This window comes from Sapajus apella, unplaced genomic scaffold, assembly GCF_009761245.1.
Source record: "Sapajus apella isolate SASKATOON/1434 unplaced genomic scaffold, GSC_monkey_1.0 scaffold106, whole genome shotgun sequence".
NCBI classification, from domain to species: domain Eukaryota; kingdom Metazoa; phylum Chordata; class Mammalia; order Primates; family Cebidae; genus Sapajus; species Sapajus apella.
Window position 1 is genome coordinate 4,854,419 of NW_022437046.1, and position 21,082 is coordinate 4,875,500.

At 38.3% G+C, this 21,082-nt stretch overlaps 1 protein-coding gene across 6 annotated transcripts in view; it reads left to right on the forward strand.

Moving 5' to 3' along the window:
• Nucleotides 1–21,082, forward strand: part of UVRAG (UV radiation resistance associated) — a 317,013-nt gene that overhangs the window by 230,978 nt on the left and 64,953 nt on the right. For all 6 annotated transcript variants that reach the window (XM_032259109.1, XM_032259107.1, XM_032259108.1 and 3 more), the window contains one exon: nt 7,179–7,257. In XM_032259109.1, coding sequence (XP_032115000.1) covers nt 7,179–7,257 — 79 coding nt within the window. The remainder of the gene's footprint in view (nt 1–7,178; nt 7,258–21,082) is intronic.

Consider the following 21,082-nt stretch of genomic DNA (forward strand, 5'->3'; position numbering starts at 1 on the left):
AACTTTAAATTGATTATGATGTTTAAAATAAGATATCACTTATGGGTGAAAGTTAAATTGTCCTTAGAGTAAAGTTTTTAATCCAAAGAAAAATTGAAACTTAAAAATAGATTTGAATACAGTTAAAATATTAAATGATAAATGGAAATGGAAATGTTCTTTTAAAATGGCCTGTTTTTTAAAGAGTACCTTTTGGGCTGGTTAATAAATGTGACTTTTTAACGTGGAAACAGATGCTCAAATATTTTCAGTCCCCAGTGTAACCCCTACAGCCAGCCATTTCCATCTCACTGGCCTATGGCCTGCCTTATGTTTTCACTGCATTACCATCAACAGTGAAAACTTCGGCAACACTACACACAACTCAGCAGAAAAATGTGAAGTTTTTTTTTCTCTTTAGTCTTGGCAGAGTAAAACATAGTCCTTTTTACTTTACCAGGTGCTTTAGTTTGTCCTTAAGGATCTATAGCCTTTGGATACTTCCCTTCCTCTGTCACAGTGTGGGAGGGTAGGGGAGAATAGGGGCAGATTGCATGCTGGTGGCATTTTACATTAACATTTTTTTCACAGGTGGTGGTGGTGGTGGTTGTTGTTGTTGTTGTTGCCCTGGAGGACTTGAATGAGACTTGTGTTTTCGTTTGTTTTGTTAATTGCTTCATTCTGGTTGCTCCTGATAGTAGGTCATCCCACCAGTTACACAGTCTGGTATTCCACAAGAGGACCCCTAAGCATACCAGAGTTAACTCACAATTTACTATAGTTATTGTAGGGGGGACTTTTTGGGAAAATAAATATTGAAAAATGTCTTTTAAAATGAGTTTTATGTCTGGGCATGGTCACTTATGCCTGTAATCTTAACACTTTGGGAGGCTGAAGTGGGAGGAATGCTTGAGCCCAGGAGTTTAAGACCAGCATGGGTAGCACAGTGAGACCTTGTCTCCACCCCCTCCCCCCAAAAAAAGAAAAATTAGCAAGGTGTGGTTGTGCACACCTGCAGTCCTAGCTTCTTGGGAGGCTGAGGCAGGAATATCACTTGTTCCTGGGAGGTCAAAGGCTACAGTGAGCCATGGTCGTGCCACTACACTCCAGCCTGGGTGACAGATCAAGACCCTGTCTCCCAAAAAAAAAAAAAAAGAAGAATTTTATTTTCTTTGGCAGATACCCTGATTTAATTTTGGTTACTTCTTTAAATGTGATATAGCCCTCAAATAAACCATGAGGCAGCAAAAACGTGCACATGTGAATCATGTAGTGTGGGAAAATTAATGTACTACAGCTAGAGCATGAAATAAATGGGTATGGAAACAACTAGCAAGCAATCTTTAGGCATTAAATAGGCGACAGGAAGGTCACAGGAGAATCAGTGAGTCCTGGAGTGGTCAAGGACAATTTTAAAAGGACTGTGACAACTTGAACTAGATCTTATAAAGGACAGAATAGAATTTAGATAGGAAAGCAAGAAAGATGGACACTTTCGAGAAGTAAGTAAAGGCAGAGAAAGAAAAGTGAACTTGCTGTGTTCGTGACGCTGTAAGGAAACCCCTTGAGGAAAAGGTGATATAATTTGGGTAGATGGGTCAGATCACTTAGGCCTTGAAAGGTAGGCAGAGGAGTTGAAATTTAAAGCAATAACTGAAGATGAAGAGGGCTGAGAAGTGACATGATAAGAGGTCTTAAGAGAAAATAATAACTTACATTGTGTCATGCTTTGCAGTTTCAGTGTACTTTCTCAATTTTGTGGTGTTGTATCCTCACAAGGTACTTGTGAAGAAGGCAGGAAAGATGATAGTTTCTCCACTTTATAGCTTAGCATTAGACTAGTTCTGATTTACCTAAGTTCATATAAGGAAGTATGTAATGGAGCTGAGGCTAGAAAAACTTTGTCTTTTCTGTTGCAATTCAGTTTAAAAAAACCTACTAGACTTCCTAAAATCAGTCTGACAGTGATATGGAGAATGAACTGGCATTAAGGATTCTAGCTCGATAGTAATCAAATTGATAGGAGCTTGGACCAATAATTCTTGGCTAGAGGCAATTCGAACCCCTTTCCCCACTCACCCAGATAACGGTTGGCAATGTCTAGAGATATTTTTGGTTATCACAGCTGGGAGTCAAGAGCAATTGGCTTTTAGTGGATAGAGGATAAGGATGCTTACCCTGCTAAACAACCTGTAGTACACAGGACAGCCCCCCACAAGAAAGAGAGAATTTACAGAGGGGAAATGACTTGTCAACTTGGTGAAGCCCTGCATATGTAACAGACAAATCAGGTGGGTGAAATTGAATGCCATTCTAAGCCCAAGTAATTGATAGAGAAAAGTTGTAATGGAAGACCAGTCTGGACAGGAGTAAGTATACTGAGTTTGAGATAAAGTCACGGCCTCAGAATATATTGAGTCCATGTTGTCACATTTTCTATAAATACAAATGGCAAAAGTAATCTTAATATATATGATTTAAAAGTTGAAATTAACTATAGCCATATCCTCATCCCCAGTTGCCATCAAAGAGCTAAATCTGGATGTGAGGCTCTGAAGGTGAAAGCAAGAAACTATCAGCAGTTTGGAGTCCTTTATAAAAATGTCTGGGTTGGTGGGAAGAGGGTAGTGTTTATAATAGTTGTATCTTGTATAAATATTTAAAGTTTGAAAAATCAGTTTCTTTTTACAGTTATTTTTCCAAGTTGAGTGTGATATATTTTTCATGTGTCACATCTCTGTAGAGGGGTGTGTGTGTGTGTGTGTGTGTGTGTGCGCGCGTGTGTGTGTGTGCGTGTGTGTGTGTGTGTGTATGTGTATGTGTATGAGTTAGTAAAAAGAATCCTGCTCCGGCTCAGCCTGTACATATGAATTTCTTTTTTTGGTACTTCACTTACCAGTTTTTAGTTGGTCTGCTCTGCAACCTTAGCTGCTGCCTATCATGATGACTCTTTGTCATTGGAGTCTCAAATCTTTCTTGGTTTCTGAAGGAAAAAACGAAATTCTATTCAGTCTGTTTAGTTTCACATATTCAGAATTACAGAATCTTGGAGTTGGAGGAGAAGCTCTACCTCATCGAGTCCATTGGAATCATACCGTATTTGATTACTCCTGTGTTAGTCTCTAAGGCTACTGCCAGTTACCACAAACTTGATGACTTAAAGCACAGAAGTTTATTCTCACACAGTTCTGGAGGCCAGAAGTCCAAAATCGAGGCGTCATCAGGGCCACACTCCTTTCTTTGTCCTTTCCAGTTTCTGGTGGCTCCAGGCATTGCCTGGCTTATGGCTGCACAACGAAGCTCTGCCTTTACCTGCACTCCACCTCTTTTCCCTTTGTCTCTCCTCTGTGTTTCCTTATTATGATACTTACTAGATTTAGGGCCCATCTGAATAATCAAAAACGATCTCAACCCAAGATCCTTAACTATTTTAGACCTTTTCATCAAATAAGGTCACTTTCACAGGTCCCAGGGATTAGAATATGGACATAGGTTTTATGGAGGCCACTATATAACCCACTACATCCACTGAATACATGTCCATTGTTTGTGTTTGTCGCCCTTCTCTGCTTGGCTGCCTCTAACCAAGATCTTTAGGATTTTGAATAGCTTTGTGGTGAAATCAATCTCCTGTAACGTATATACCATCCACTTTGGTTCTCCCTGCTTGAAGCCATGCAGAACAAACAATTCTTTTTCTCTCTGAAATTCCTTCATTTGTTGTCCCTGAGACTTCTGTCCTCCAGGCCGAGCACCTCTGGTTCCTTCAACAATTTCACTCAATATTGACTCCTGTTCCCCTAATCATCATGGATGTGCTTCTCTAAAGCATTCAGAGTCAATAGAGAGAATATTGAATTTATTATTGAAGACCTAATACTGAGGCCCTGTCTCTTCCACTTACCAATTAGATGACCAAGGCAAATCAGTTTATTTTAAATAACAATAATACTGACTTCTTCATTATTTCGCTACATACTTTTATAGTCAAATGAGATTGTTATAAATGTTCTTTAGAAACATCACCTTTAAGTAAAGATGCAGGTGTTTTTCTGTCTATTTGTAAAATACTTTCACTCCCAGAACTGAACATAGGTCTCCTGGTACAGTCTAAAGTGGTACAAAGTAGTTGTCACTGTCATGTTCCCTAGCTGAGCTGCTCTGCCTCTGTTACCAGAGCCTGGGATTGCATTCACTTTTTTGGTAGTCATCTCATAATTCTTAACTCATATCGAAATTGTTCTGTGCTAAAGAGTTCCAAATCTTTTTCACAAATAACTTTTTTTTTAAAAAAATTCAATAAATATTTATTGAGTTTCTGCTAGTAGCAGTGCTAGACACTTGACAGAGAGGAAAAGAGGAACAAAATAAAACCTGTTTCTGGCCGGGTGTGGTGGTTCACGCCTTTAATCCCAACACTTTGGGAGGCTGAGGTGGGCAGATCATGAGGTCAAGAGATGGAGACCGTCCTGGCCAACATGGTGAAACCCCTAAACATACAAAAAGTAGCTGGGCATGGTGGTGCACACCTGTAGTCTCAGCTACTGGGGAGGCTGAGGCAGAAGAATTTCTTGAACCTGGGAGACGGAGGTTGCAGTTAGCCAAGATCACGCCACTGTACTCCAGCCTGGCAACAGAGCAAGACTCCGTCTCAAAAAAAGGAAAACTTGTTTCTGCCCTCTTGAAGCCTACGATATCATACAAGAGACACACATTAACCTAGTAATCACACAGTGAGTGTAAATTTACAATCTGAGACAGACTGGAAAAAGAAAGGGTTGCAAACTGATCTAAGCCAATTTGATAGTTCACAATGATACAACTGTTTACAGTAGATAAAGGTGGGCTCTGATAATTAAGATTGGAGGTCTGCAGTTCTCCCCACTAACCTCTTCACCGCCAGGTATTAGTTATGGTGACAGTAAGCCTCAGATGGAATTCTGTCACACACGTAATCTATTTATTGCTTTCTAATTCAGTGATTTTTCTACCATTTATAGAAACAGCCACAAGATATGGTTCAAATAAGGCGCTGCAAAGACAGTAGAGTCAATTTTTGAATTTTCAATTTCAAAATTTAACTTAACTTGAAAATAGTATTAGCCATTTTAATTGAATATAACACTAAATTGCATTGACTCTTCATAGGAAATATATAATTCATCCTCCAATTAAGAGTCCTTTTTGTGGTGTTATGGATCTGCTTCTGGTTTTACTCTAATGACCGCATTCTAATCTAAAGCTTCCACAGCTTGCTAATGTAATTCTCCAACTATATTGAAATGAAATTTCTTTGGTTCATATCTTGTGTCCTGATGATAGTAGGTTTCATCCTTTAAAATGGATTCCATTTTTCAAGACTGGTGGATCTATAAATCTGTGTACTTTTGCAAAGTAAGATGAACATGTGATAGTTAGAAGCTATTATATTATTCAACTTCAAGTGACCTATTAAGAATTTGAAAGCAATATAAAATGTAAATTCCGTCCTAATATTTGATCTGCCTTTGCATTGCCTTTTTTGAATCATACCTTCTGGCTTTTTCTATAAATAAGTCCCACTGAAGTCATAATAAAGCCCAGTGTTGTGAAATCAATTTTTTAGGAATGTTGTAGCTTCATTTTCAATGTATGCTGATCTCAGTTTACTCTTGTAACATATAAAACGGTTTCTAGATTTATACCTTGAAAATGGAGATAGCTATGAGTTGGAGAGCTGTTTAGTTAGTCTACATATGAAGCTTATAGAATAACAGCTACACAGCACAGAGGTTTAGAACTATAGTAGATTTTCTCTAAAGTTGCCCCTGTTAGGTATTTGCAAATGTGTCCTTTCTTTGCAGGCTACCCCATCTGAATTTGAATGATTCCCAGACATCTTGCAAAAGCCTGGTGTTGCACTTTGCTTATCCTGAATTTGCTGTGCTGTCATTTTTATGCATCTCAATTTGAGGCCAAACCACATGTCCTAGTTTATTTTTTACTGTTTCAATTAAATATAAAGCTCTGTCTTCTTGAAGGGTGTGTGAAGCATTTGGTGTTCCTTTAGTAGAGAATAAATACAGCTCATGACCTTGCTGACTCACCGGTGCCTATAATTTTATAGCGTAACAGATTTACCTTTTGGATATTATATAGCCAGCAACTCCTGAGAATTTAATATAAAGGCTTTAAATTCTATTTCCTTTATTTTATTTTTCCTAGAAAATAATATCCACCAGGCTTTATAGAATGTATCTTTTCCTCAGGCAATTAAAAGACAATTGAAATTAAGACTAACAATTGTCACCTATCATTCATTTCAATAAGATTATTTTATTCTTGAGAATAACGGTATATCATGAAACTAAGGAAGATGAAGTTTTCTTCTTGACCCTAAGTAGTAATTGATCTGTTTGTAAAGAAATCTGTATCAGTTACTAAAATTTTTGCTTGGTCTTGAGAATCGGAAAACAATGACTGGACTATAAGTATGCTCTAACCTTTCCTTCTTCATTTTCAGGTATAAAGAAGGGGAATAGCGAGGGGAGTTACTCTCTAAAATAACTCATTATCTTTCTGAAGATCCAGATGGCATGCCTTTGTTGCTCTAGTGAGGCAGGTTAAAATGGAAGGTCATGTATGAGAGCTTTATGGCACGAGCACATTGCCTTAGAGAAGTTGCATCCAAGTAGCCATCTCTGCAAATATGAATGAATGTTTTAATGAATTTTGGCTCCTATTATCACTGTTGATTTCACTGGCCACCTTAAAAGAAACAAATCTTATATATTGTTTCTAAGTCTGATTTTTTTTTCCCCTTCCTAATCTTCCTCTCCCCTTTAGTAGAAGTTGAGATGTCAGGTCCAAGATATTGGAGGGAAAATATTCTATGATCTTAATCTTAGCCAAGGTGGCCAGTTTGTGATGTGTAAATAGGAATCAGCGGCCTCAACTCCTTGGGGTGGGTGGGTCACTTTCTTAAACATTAGTTCCTTGTTCTGTTACCTATTCACTTTTTCTTTTGAAAGAAGGCAGCCATTGTTCTGACTTAATTAATATTATGAGACGTTAGTAGATTGCAATGACTATAACTAGGTGACTTAGTCCAATTCTTCAGATGTTTTTGCTGTATCTGAGAAACGGTAGCCTCTGTCGACAACTTGGAGGTTGTGTTTACTCAGTTTTTGAAAATTTCTGATCCTCTTTACCTTTCTTAGGTTTCCACTGTATCCAAAAGGAGGGGAGAAGTTGCAATTTGATTATGGTGTCTATCTTCTGAACAAAAATATAGCACAGGTAAGTCTCTATTCTTCACTTTTCTCCTACTTCCCATGTACAGCCTATTTCCTTAGATTGTGAATCCTTTTTCTTTATAAATATGTACTGAGGTTGACCATTTTATTTAACCAGTTATGTTAGTAATACATGGTTCTTTTTTTGACCACAGTCTTTTTCCAAGGCCTTAACATGACTACAGAGAAGCAATGAATACAAATTGGAATTCTCCTGCTAAACTCAGAATCTCTTTCTGTGTTTTTACTTGCTGGTAGACTGTACTTGGATGTGTGGGCTTTATAATCTCTTGCCTCTGCAGCTTGACCAACTGTAATTTTATTTTCTTAGACTATTTCTAGGGACTCATTTTGCATTGTTGTTTATGGAGTAAAAGTTCAATGCCTTTGCAAGTACGTCATGGTCTCCTCACTTTATTATTCAGTCTGTCTTGGATTTCTGTGGCACTCTCGACATCACATCAGTTAGTATCCCACTTGAATAATATCTTTCCACATGCCATAGTAAGACTATCAGATGCGTGGGTTTGTATTTTCCTGAAAGAAATATGTAGCATTTCTTTAGCACTTTTGGCCGTCCTTGAAGATGTAAACATTCCGTAAGTTCTAGTTACAAAGGAAGACTAGCTTCCTTTGTTTATTTTTATAAATAAGTGCTTTGTTTTGTTTTCACTGGACATCCTTCAAATGGAATATCACATGATGAGTGTCCACAATTTGACTGTTATTTAAAGACATCATGAGCTGTATCCTCAGACCTTTTGGTTTTACAGAAGTAATGATTTGCGATGATTTTGTTTTTATGAGCCATTTATCCACATGACTCTAAAGACTTGCTGAACATTCTCTTATTAATTTCTGATCAGTCTAGAATTATTCCTCTATGTAGTGTCAGCTGCCATTCTTACCCTCAACCAACCTCAGTTTAATGGTGGGGATTTTTAAAATTTGTTTTTTATTGAGATTGTTCTCCTTTTCTGAAATTGAGTCAGATTTCTGGATTGCCATCCTCAATTTATCATACTTCATCCCTCACGCTCATTGCCCTCTCGACCATACTACGTTTACTGTTATTTCTGTTCCAGCTCCAGGAAAGTGGCCCTCTGACAGTCTCTGGCCCATGACTCACCTTTCCATATGCCCTTCTTCCCACAACCAATGCTTGACCACTCTCCATTTTTGGCAGACAAGTATTTCAGTCAAAGAAGCAGGGCTTTAATTCCAAGGCTGCCCAGATCCCACTGTGCTGAACACAGTTCTGTCATACAATGGAAAACACAGTGATTAGACAGAACTGGTCAAAAGTGTTCAGACTAAGGCCAGGTGGGTGGCTCATGCCTGTAATCCCAGCACTTTGGGAGGCCGAAGTGGGTGGATTGCTTGTGGCCAGGAGTTCGAGACCAGCCTGGGAAACATGGCAAAACCCCATCTCTACTAAAAAATACAAAAGTTAGCCAGGCATGGTGGCATATGCCTGTAATCCCAGCTACTTGGGAAGCTGAGGCATGAGAATCTCTTGAACCCGGCAGGCAGAGGTTGCAGTGAGCTGAGATTGTGCCACTGCACTCCAGCCTGGGTAACAGAGCAAGACTCTGTCTCAAAAACAAAAACAAAAAAAAGTGCTCAGACTAAGACTGCACTAAGGAAGAAGTAAATTGGAGATTCCCTCCAGCGAAGTCAGCCGTGGTGGAAAGAGCACACGGATACTACAGGATCGAGCGTTTGAGGGTAAAATTGACATCATTTAGTAGAACCAAGTTCTGATTTGAGTTCAGAACTTCTTTTCTTGCCCTATTTTCTCTTTCTTGCTCTAGGCACATAGGTCCTAGAGTCAGAAGGCTGTTGGAAGCTTCATGGTGAAACTTGCTCCTGCTGAAATGCCTGGATTTCCTCATATATCCAAACTTCAAACATACACATGTTGTACACACACATGCACACACACACTTCTTTCTTCTCAAGGGCCCAAAATGATGGTATACCAAAGGATGGTATAAAGTATTGCTAAGAATACTACAGCTTGCTTTGAGAGCAAGACCAAGATGGAGGCTATGTGCAGCGGAAAACTTAGCAAAGTCAGCCCTCCATATCAGACTGTTAACTCTAGGACCTGCCTGGTTCCCACTTCCCAAGAGGCCTTTGACTTTATTGTTAACTGAACCAAGGCCACAAGTATGCTGACCTAGTTTTACTCATTTGAGAAATGGATTGCTTGTAGTAACTGTGTATCTTCTCCAGCTTTATATATGCTCTTTGAAAAATTGAGAGAGAGAGAGAGAGAGAGAGAGAGAGAGAAAGAGAGAGAGAGAGAGAGAGAACAAACAGAGAGAGAGAACAAGAGGAGAGAGAGAGAGAAAAAACAATCAATAGATTTAACTACTCTGAATCCATAGGGAGCAAGTATCTTCCTCTCTGGATTTTCTTTTTTTAATCACACTGGAGGCAGTTTTAAAAGGAGGGGACTGCAAACTTCTTTAAAACTGGCTTTTTTATATTTCAGAATTTATTCAGCAAGCCCTTTTAAAGCAATTACAAACTTTTAGAACAGTTGTGACCTTTCACTTTTTTTTGCTTCAGCTCTGTCTGTTCCATCTCTCGCTGTTTCTCGGGGAAGCTTTCATTTTGTTTTTGACCTTACTGCCATCACTTTTTCACATTTTGATTTGTAACAAATAAAGAACCATTAATTATTATGGCTCCTAACCAAGCATTATAGCAATCAGATATTTCCAGCTTTTGAAGGTTTATTTTTATAGACATGTAGACTAATACATGTTGTCAAAGGGGAGTTTGTCTTCTCAGCCAGTCTCATATGTACCCCATCTCTCAAGATGTGAACAAATCATACTATTAAAATGGCCTCACCTCAGTAATTTATAAGCCACATTAGCGGAGGTGGATGAAAGCATTGGCATGTGTTAAAGTGCCAGAGAAAAAGGAGTGAAGTCATTTAATACTGCATCCATAACTTGGTTGAGGATTTGAATAGTCAATAGGACCTTTCATCACAACCAGAAGTAGTAGTAAAATCACTTTTTTGGTAGAGGAAATGACAGAATTTAGTAATATTTGTTACTTCAGTATTTGGGATCAGTCCAGCCCAAGTTTTGAAAGCACAAGCTTAGAAAGACAGGCCTTCAAATAGAAATCCTCAAGTGTTGTTTGAAGAGCGGAGAGCACTGCTGAGGCCTGCTTGCCCTCTTCATGTCACTGCTGTCTAGAGGTGTGTGTGTGTGCTGGATTAAGTACTGTGAGTGAGTGAAGCAAAATGCCTTGTTTTCAGCACCATTTATTAATATTTGTCAAGTGCCAGCCTCTTCGGTTAGAAATAGCCTTCCTTGTTGGCCAACATGTAATGCTATAGGAATGGACCTGTCAAAATTCAGGTGCAGTATAATTGACGTTGACTTTAAAAACCAGATCCTGCCATAATTTCAGTTAGTTCATAAGTACATTATATTAGAATTTGTATAGAGAACAGAAGTTCACTTTTAATTCTTAGAGCATAAAAATTAAATGTAAAACAGAAATTATAATACTTTTACCTTACATTTGTGGAGAGCCTTACGGTTTGTAAAGTACTCATGCATGTATATATTCACATGATCCCCATCATCACCCTGCAAAGTAAAAAGGGCAGATACTATTAAGTGGATTTGAGGACAGCTCAGCTTTTGACATTTGTCACTCCAGTGTAGTATCACATAATTTGATAGGTGTGGTAGAGATCCCCTTACTTTTATACACTTCACTGTTCTATATATTTCCATCCTAAAAGTACACCAAATCAAAGAAGATGATATTCCCAGACGGAAAAGGAAGCAAACATTTTTTGAGAATGGAGACAATAACTATTTTGCACATCATGATATTTCTGTTAGCAAGCACGATGCCAGAAACACTGTAAGTTCTAAAGAAATTAATAATACATGATAGGTGATAAAACACCATTACACAAGTTAAGAAACTAAGATCTAGAAAAGTTAAGTGACTTTAATGAATTTAAAAAATTGTGACACACACACACACACACACACACACACACGTGGAATATTATTCAGCCTTTGAAAAGGACATACTGCCGTTTGTGACAACACGGATGAACCTGGAGGACATGCTAAGTGAAATAAGCCAGACACTGAAAGACAAAGACTGTCTGATCTCAATCATATGCAGAATCTTAAATTTAAAAGTTGAATAAACGGAACAGAGAGTAGGATGGTGATTTAGTGGGAGGAAGGGGAGGAAACAGGAAGAAGTAGGCTAAACGGTATACAAATTTGCAGTTAGGTAGACTGCATAAGTCTGGGGATGTAATATACTGAATAAGGATTACAGCTAGTAATATTGTATCTTGTACTGAAAATTTGTGAAGAGACTAGATTTCTACAGTTTTTATCACACACACCCATGAATATGTTAATTTGTTTGACTGCTGTAATCATTTCACTGTGTATATGTATATCAAAACATGATGTATACCTTAAAACATGTTGTACCCCATAATGAATTTATAAATTTATAAAATATAAAAATTTTTTTAAAGTTAGGTGACTTGCTTAAAATTCATTAGTTTATTCAGCAGTATTTGTTGAGCATGTACTGCATGCTGTGGACACTGAGTTAGGTTGCAATGGTAGAGCAGTGAATAAGATACACAAAATCCCTGATTCCTGCCTCCTTAATAAGCTAGACACAAAAGGACAAATACTGTAGCATTCCGTTTATGTAAATATCTATGAAAGGCAAACTCATAGGGTCAGAAAGCCAGATTAGAGGGCTGGGGGAATAGGAGAGCTATTGCTTAATGATTACAAAGTTTCTGTTGGGGCAATGAAAAAGTTTTGGAAAAAGATGATGACAGTAGTTATATAACATTGTGTATGTACTTAATGCCACTAAATTTTACACTTAAAAATGGTTTAAATGGCAAATCTGAGTTGTACACTTCAAATGGGTGAATTGTATGTTATGTGAATCATATCTCAATAAAACTGTTTTAATAAAAGAAAAAGAAAGATCCCTGCCTTGTTAAGCCTATAACCTGGGCCTGGCACAGTGGCTTATACTTGTAATTCCAGCTCTTTGGGAGGCCAAGGCAGGAGGATCACAAGGTCAGTAGTTCAAGACCAGCCTGGCCAACACAGTGAAACCCCGTCTTTACTAAAAAATACAAAAATTAGCTGGGCGTGGTGGCAGGCACCTGTAATCCAGATACTTGGGAGGCTGAGGCAGGAGAATCACTTGAACCCAGGAAGTGGAGGTTGCGGTGAGCTGAGATCATGTCACTGCGCTCCAGCCTAGGCGACAAAGTGAGACCCCGTCTTAAAAAAAAAAAAAAAAAAAAAAAAAGCTTATAACCTGATGGGAAGAAACATACAATAAATAAAGTAATTTTAGATTGTGATAAGTGCTGCGATGGAAATTAATTAGGTGATATAATAGAAAATAACAGGGAAAAGACCTACTTTAGATAAAATTGTCAAATAAGCCTTATTGAGGAAGTGACTGTTGAGCTTGGACATAAATGATGACAAGGAAAGAGCCATGCAACCAGCGAGGGAACAGAAAGTTCCCGAAGTTCATGGGAATAGCAAGGACAAAGGCCCTGAGGTAGGAGAGAGCTATGCTGAGGTAACAAATGAAAGGCTGATGTGGCAGGAGTGTGGTCATTGAGGGGCAGAGGTAGCCAGCGAGTATAGCATATAACACCTCAGAGACCATAGCAGAGTTTTCTTGTTATTCTAAATGCAAAGGGAAACCATTGAGGGAATGATTTAAAGGAAAGTGGCATGATTTGATTTGTTTTTTCCCAAAGGTCACTCTAGCTACTACTTTTTTTTTTTTTTGCCCCAGTAACCCCCACATTCTAGCTACTTTAATGGATTGCAGGGAACTGGAATTGAAGCAAAGTTACCAGTTAGAAGGCTGTCTCAGAAGACCAGATTAGGGTTGATGATGGTTTGATTCAGCATGGTAGAGGTAGAAATGGAGAGAAGTGAACAGATTTGAAATATATTGGCCGGGCGCGGTGGCTCATGCCTGTAATCCCAGCACTTTGGGAGGCCGAGGCAGGTGGATCACGAGGTCAAGAGATCGAGACCATCCTGGTCAACATAGTGAAACCCCGTCTCTACTAAAAATACAAAAAATTAGCTGGGCATGGTGGCGCATGCCTGTAATCCCAGCTACTCACGAGGCTGAGGCAGGAGAATTGCCTGAACCCAGGAGGCGGAGGTTGCGGTGAGCCGAGATCGCGCCATCGCACTTCAGCCTGGGCAACAAGAGCGAAACTCCACCTTAAAAAAAAAAAAAAAAGAAAGAAATATATTAGGGGAGATGAACTAGTGGACTGAATGTGAGAGATGAGGAAAAAAGGAACGTCAAGAATGACTCCTAGGTTTTGTGTATGAGCAACTCCTTGGATGATAATACTGTTTATTGAAATGGGGAAGGATACAGGAGATGAGAGTGGGGCAACCAAAAGGTCAGCTTTACACATGTTAAGTTTGAGTTACCTATTAGAAATCCAGGTGGACAACAGGATATGTCAGTCTGGAGCTCAGGATTGGAGGTCAGTACAGGGTATAGAAATTTGGGACTCATCAACATAAAGATGGTATTTAAATCCAGGGAACTAGATGTGATTAACCAGAGAGAGAACACAGAACTGAAAGAGAGAGAGACAGATACAGACACACACATACAGTGGGACTTAGCCCTGGGAAATCACATTTAGAAATTGGATAGAGGAGGAAGAACCAGCGAAAACTGAGAGATCTGGCCCATCAGGGAGGGAGAAAATGAAGAAAGAGTAGTAATTTGGAAACTTAGTGGAATAAATTTCTGAATGGAAGAAGTTATCAGTATGTCCAGTTATGAGTTTATAACTGTAGATGACTGTGGGATTAAGGGAAGTTTCTTTTTCTTTTTTGTTCTCTTTAATCTGTTTGTTTTGTGGGGATGTGGAATGGTTTGTTTACTTTGTTTTTTAAGATGGTAGATATCAAGGCATATTTATGCTGATGAGAGTGAGCCTTTGCTCTTACCACTTATCCCAAATTTCCTTTTTCAAACGGATGAAGGATGGTGGGCTCTGGGTAAGGAAGAGAACAGGGGGAAAGTCCAGCTCATTATTTATCTTATAAAAGGAAGACTTTTGATAGGTGTGATGTAAATGTGTAGTTCTTCAACAACTTACACCATACTGTGAATATATTTTTAATGTGAAGATGAATTGGCCATCTGTACAGGCATTAAATTAGTTTAACTTTTGGATAAAGTGAAATGAACTATACTGAAACTAAATAATTTTCTTCCAGATTGTTGGTACTGAGCCTTCAGTACATTTTCTGAATAGTTTCACATGAGTGTGCCAACTGTACAGAATTTAAATGACAGATTTCTTTTTCTTCTAGAACTACAGTGTAATCAGTCCCTGGTTCCCTGGGGATCCCCAGCACCCTCAGTAGGTCTGAGAGGGCAGAAGTATTTTCATAATAATACTAAGACATTTTTGCCTGTCTCACTGTGTTGACACTTGTGTGATGGTGGGTGAAACTGCTGGCCATGTAGAACAAACCAAGGCAGAGGGACTGAAGTCAGCTAGTAGTATTTGTCTTCTGCAAGACTGTGTGCTAATAGTTCATGTATATATTTTTAAATGAGGTTCAGTTAAGAATGTCCTTAATGAAGCAGTAAAAAATATTGATTAAATTGTGTGCACACCTTCCTAATATTCTGTGTGATGGAAAAAGAGTATGCATAAATCACTTCTGCTGCATACTGAAGTACGATTGTTTCAAGGAAAAGGACATATGCAATTGAGTTGCTAACTGAACTACCTGCTTTTTTTTAAAGCCTCGTCTTTACTTGAAAGAATGACTGAAAAATTACAGTTATTTAAACTTACGTGTTTGGCAAACATTTTCTCAAAAATGAATGAAGTGAGCCTGTCTTTTAAAGGAAATTAACTGATGATAAAATTTAGGATTTTAAATGAAAATTAAAATTCCAGATCACTTGTGTTTGCCACCCTGAGACTGGTAGCTGCCCAGTGCTTAAGGATTTCTTTGATAAAGTTGGTAGTGATAATAACACATGTGATTTTTAAATAGTTTATAATGGAATGTGTCAGCATTTAAAATATATATATAACTCAATGAGCCAAAGTTTTCCAAATGACCATTGTATAATGCTGTGAAGTCATATGTGGTTAAAGATCCCTTCAAAGTGCCAGAAAGACCAACGGATTTTAATGTAACAGAATATGAAAGCCTTATTGATAGGGTTTCAGATTCCACATTGCTACTAGTACCTTTAAAAAGCTGTTACTTGATGAGGTTGGGAGTAGTATCATACAAGAATATCCCCAACCATCTGAAAAAGCTATTAAAATACTCCTTTCTTTTTCAGCTGCATATCTGTATAAGGCTGGAGTTTCTTACTAAACAACACATGGTACAAAGTGAGTGAAGAACACAATGTGAGACTCCAGCTGGCTTCTATTAAGCTAGACATTGCAAAAAGAGACGTGCAAAAATGTAAAACAATGTCACTCATCTCACTAAGTTTCTTTTTTAGGAAAATGTGCTTATTTTTCATAAAAATTATTTATATTAACATGTCATAAGTGACTATTGCTATTTTTGTAAGAATTCACAAATATACAAAAGTTTTCTTAATTTTAATTTTTAGTTTGATAAATATTGATATATATGACCCACATAAATGAAAGCCCTTTAGGGTCCTCAGTAACTTTAAGAGTATAAAGGGATCTTGAAACGAAAATTTTGAGAACCACTGTCTTAGAGAATGTGGCCATCCAGATTTTCTATGAAACTCTTCAGTTTCTCCAAGACACGTGTCATTTCCCCAAATGTGGAAACATAATGTAAGAGACCTACCAATTTGCATTCCAGGAATGATATGCGGTACAAGTCAGAAGGCTAGCAGCTATCAGTGGGTTCTTCCTGGTTGCTTTTGTAAGCCAGGCCTCTTTTCTCTTTTCCTGAAAGCTCAAAATTTAAGACTAATACTTTGAGGGTATATTGTACAAATAAAAATGGCAACTGACATTTGTGTAGAATGGAATGGCTTTGGAATATATATTTTTATTTGTGTAGCTCATTTCATACTCTGTGAAGTATGTTGACCAAGTCTATCTTTAGAGATAAGAAAGTGAGCTGCTGCTATGCTAATTTCCCGGAGATGACAAAGCTATTAAATATGGCAAGCAATTCAAAATTAAATCCAGTTATATCCTACTAACATCGGTTTGTTTTTTTTTTCTCCTTTTAATTTGGGCCTTCTTACAATTCTGTAAGTTAGACAGGGTGTAGACAATTATCTGCATTTTACAGATGAGCCCCCTGAGACAGTAGGTTAAGTAAAAGAGCTAAAATTAGAACCTAGGGATTTCATGACTCCCTTCCTATTACCCTATTACTTCCCTTCCTTTTCAAAGTAAAGACTTCATAGAAAGTAAAAGTCGCTTCTCCATCCAAAACAGTTGGGAACCCCTTTTCTGCCAAGGATGTGGTCCTTCTGTAAATCTTTACTCCTGGGGCCCAAAGTGCACAGCTATTTAGAAGGGATCAATGCCAGCTTATACCCAGCAGCTTAAATTCATGTATAGTTCTTTAACATACAGACAAATGTATGTGACACATACAAAGAAAATATACTTTTATTTTCATAATTCTTGGAATCAAAAATATAAATTCCAAGGATGTTTTAATAGTCAAAATGCCTTTCCTTCACTACTGCATACAAAATTTGCCAATAACTTGACCAAGATATATTTCACATACCATACAATTAACCCATTTAAATTGTACAATTCAGTCCAGGTGTGGTGGTTCACACCTGTAATCCCAGCACTTTGAGGTGGGCGGATCACCTGAGTTCAGGAGTTTGAGACCAGCCTGGCCAACATGGTAAAACCTCATCTCTACTGAAAATACAAAAATTATCTGGGCATGGTCACAGGTGCCTGTAAACTCAGCTACTCGGGAGGCTGAGGCAGGAGTGAAGGAGTGGCTTGAACTCGGGAGGCAGAGGTTGCAGTGAGCAGAGATCGCGCCAGTGCACTCCAGCCTGGGCAACAGAGTGAGAGTCCATCTCAAAATAAATAAATAAATAATAAAGTACACAGTTCAGTGGCTTTTAATATGTGCACCAAATTGTGTAGCCATCACCACGATGAATTTTAGAACATTTTCATTGCCCCACAAAGAAAGCCTGTACCCACTACTAGTCATTCCTCATTCCCTCAAGCTCCCCATCCCTGGGCAGCTACCAGTCTACTTTCTGTTTCTATAGATTTGTCCGTTCTGGACATTTCTTATAAATGGAATCATAAAATGTGTGGTCGTCTGTAACTGGCTTCATTTTCTTAGCATAGTCTCAAGGTTTATCCATTTTGTAGCATATATGAGTCATTCCTTTTTATTGCCAAATGTTTTTCACAGTTGGAAGATGTGTATGTATATATGACATTTTATTTATCCATTTATGAGTTGATAGACTTTTGGGATGTTTCCATTTCTTGGCTGTTATCAGAATGCTTTTACAAACATTTGGGTACAAGTTTTTGTGGGGATACAGTTTTAATTATTTTGGGGTATACACCTAGGAGTAGAATTGCTGAGCCATGTGGTAGCTATGTTTAAATTTGAGGAATTGCCAGACTGTTTTACATTCCTAGTAGTAGCTTATAGGGGTTCTGTATTAGTCTGTTTTCATGCTGCTAATAAAGACATAGCCATGACTGGATAATTATAAAGGAAAAGGCTTAATGGACTCACAGTTCCACATGACTGGGGAGGCCTCACAATCCTGGTGGAAGGTGAAATAGAAGCAAAGTCACTGCTATATGGCAGCAGGCAAGAGGGTGTGTACAGGGAAACTCCCCTTTATAAATCTGATCTCACATCAGACCTTGTGAGACTTAGCCACTATCACAGGAACAGCACAGGAAAGACCTGCCCCGTGATTCAGTTACCTCCCACTGAATCCCTCCCGTGACACATGGAAATTATGGGAGCTACAATTTAAGATGAGATTTGGGTGGGACACAACCAAATCGTATCAGGTCAATTGCTCTGTATCCTCATCAACACTAATTTTTTTGTCTTGTTTATTATAGCCATTCAACTAGTTGTAAATGGTTTTGACTTGAATTTTTTCTAATGGCTAATGATGTCAAGTATCATTACGTTTTATGTACTTATTGGCTATTTGTGTATCTTCTTTGGAGAAATATCTATTCAGACCCTTTGATCATTTGTAAATTCGGTTGTATTTATTTATTTAGAGACAGGGTTTCGCTGGAGTGTAGTGGCATGATCATAGCTCACTGCAGCCTCAAACTCCTAGGCTCAAGCAATCCTCTCACCTCAGCCTCCCAAGTAGCTAGGACTACAGGCACATGCCATCGTGCTCTGCTATTTGTCTTAATTATTGAATTGTAAGAGATCTTTATATATTCTGAATACAAGTCTCTTCTCAGAAAAACGGTTTACAAATATTTTCTCTCACCCTGCAGGCTGTCTTCACTTTCTTGATTATGTCTGTTGAAGCACAAAGGTTTTTAATTTTGATGAAGTTCAGTTTCATCTTTTTTTTCTTTTCCTGCTTGTTCCTTTGGTGTCATATCTAGGAAGCCTTAGCCAAGGTCACAAAGATGTACTTTTAGGTTTTCTTCTACATCGTTTTAACTCATATTTAGGTCTGTGATCTATTTGAATTAATTTTTGTGTATGGTATGAGGAATCTAACTTGTTCTTTTGCATGTGAATATCCAGTCATCACAAAAACATTTGTTGAAAAGACTACCCATTGAATTGTTTTTGCAGTCTTGTTGAAAATTAACTGTAAATGTGAGGATTTACTTCTGGACTCTGGATGCTATTACATTAACCTTTCTATCTATCTTTATGCTAGTACCATCTATGTCTTTTTTACTTAAAAAATATTTTCTACATTTAAAAATATTGTATGTCCGTTGTAGAAATTTAGCAAAGTACAAAAGAAGAAAGAACAGAATTTTTTTCATTACCTATAGTCTCACCACTCAGGGAGAGGCACCTTCTGGATCTTCCAAACTTTTTGTCATCTTCTTACATAGTTGAGATGATGTCGTAGCTCAGGATTTGTCCACAGTAAGTGTACTCAGTAAATGGTAGCTGCCAATTTTTGTTGTTGATCTTGTTGTCATTCTTGCTAGGCTGATGTGGAAAGGGAATGCATCAATAGAAGGGTAGAAGATATGCTACCTGAACTGGGAAGTCAAGGAAGAGAAGTGCCTGGCAAGTGAGAGAGGAGGGGAGCCAAAGTGGACAATCACAGCTCACTGCAGCCTTGACCTCCTGGGCTCAGGTGATCTTCCTGCCTCAGCCTCCCAAGTGGCTGGGACCACAGTCACACCACCACACCCCCACTAATTTTTATTTTTTGTAGAGATGGGGTCTTACTGTGTTGCCCAGGCTGGTCTTGAGCTCCTGGGCTCAAGTGATCCTCCTGCCTCTACCTCTCAAAGTGCTGCAATTACAGGCATGAGCCACTGCCCCAGGCCTCAACAAATACCTATTACACATTGGAACTGCTGAAGGCATATGTAGACTAGCCTGGCTAGAGCAGAAGGTTACCTTCATAGTGGGGACAGGAACCATGTTTTTGGCTAACTACTCTTGGCCGCACAACCAATCACTTAGCAGTTGTTACACCTGGACCTAAATTGATCTGTGAGTTCCCTAAGCATGTTTTACATGTGTAATAGGTATTTTTTGAGGCCTGGTGCCGTGGCTCATGCCTGTAATTGCAGCACTTTCAGAGGTAGAGGCAGGAGGATCCCTTGAGCCCAGGAGTTCAAGACCAGCCTGGGCAACACGGCAAAACCCCATCTCTACAAAAAATAAAAATTAGTGGGGGTGTGGTGGTGTGACTGTGGTCCCAGCCACTTGGGAGGCTGAGGCAGGAAGATCACCTGAGCCCAGGAGGTCAAGGCTGCAGTGAGCTGTGATTGTACCATTGTACTCCAGCCTGGGCAACATGGCAAACCCTATCTCAAAAAAAAAAAATGTCTATTGAAAGAATGAATGATGAATGAGTCAGTCAGAAAATTGTTCTTTCCTCTTTAAGGCTGATAATTAGCTTATTTCTGTTTGATGTATATTATACATTTTATGTGTAAATATATAATATATGTCAATATTATATATACACACACACACATTTTGACTTATGTCTGTTTAGTGTTTTAATTGAGGTCAAAAAACAAAATTTATTTATTTATAGTTTTTTCCAAAAGTTCTATTCAGTGTTTAAAGAGATAACATACTGCATTTTTGTACTTGCAAATGATTGGTTAAGTGTTCATGTATTAATTTTTCTGAGAACCATCATCAGCTATTAACCAATGTACTAGACATTTTTAATGTCATTGCCTGTGATTACTACACTCTTTGAATGCTGAAAGTGTAGATTGGTAAGATAAATATTTTTACCTCCGTTAGACCTTTTTTTCTTTTAAACTGAAGCTACAAATACAATGCCAAAAATATCTTTCCAAGTGAAAAATACAACAATGGTAACTTACATTTATATAGCTTATTTTTGGGCACAGGGCGCTTCACACATATTGTTTCTTTTATCCTTTGCAGAAACCCTAAAAGTGTTGCTATTATCTTCATTTTACATTTAGCTAAACTGAGCCTCTGAAGGGTAAGCCATAGTTACACGTAGCTCATGCTTACACAGCTGTTAGATGAACAAAGAAATTCAGACCCTAATATCTGACTCTAGGTTCAGGAGACCATACTCGCTGC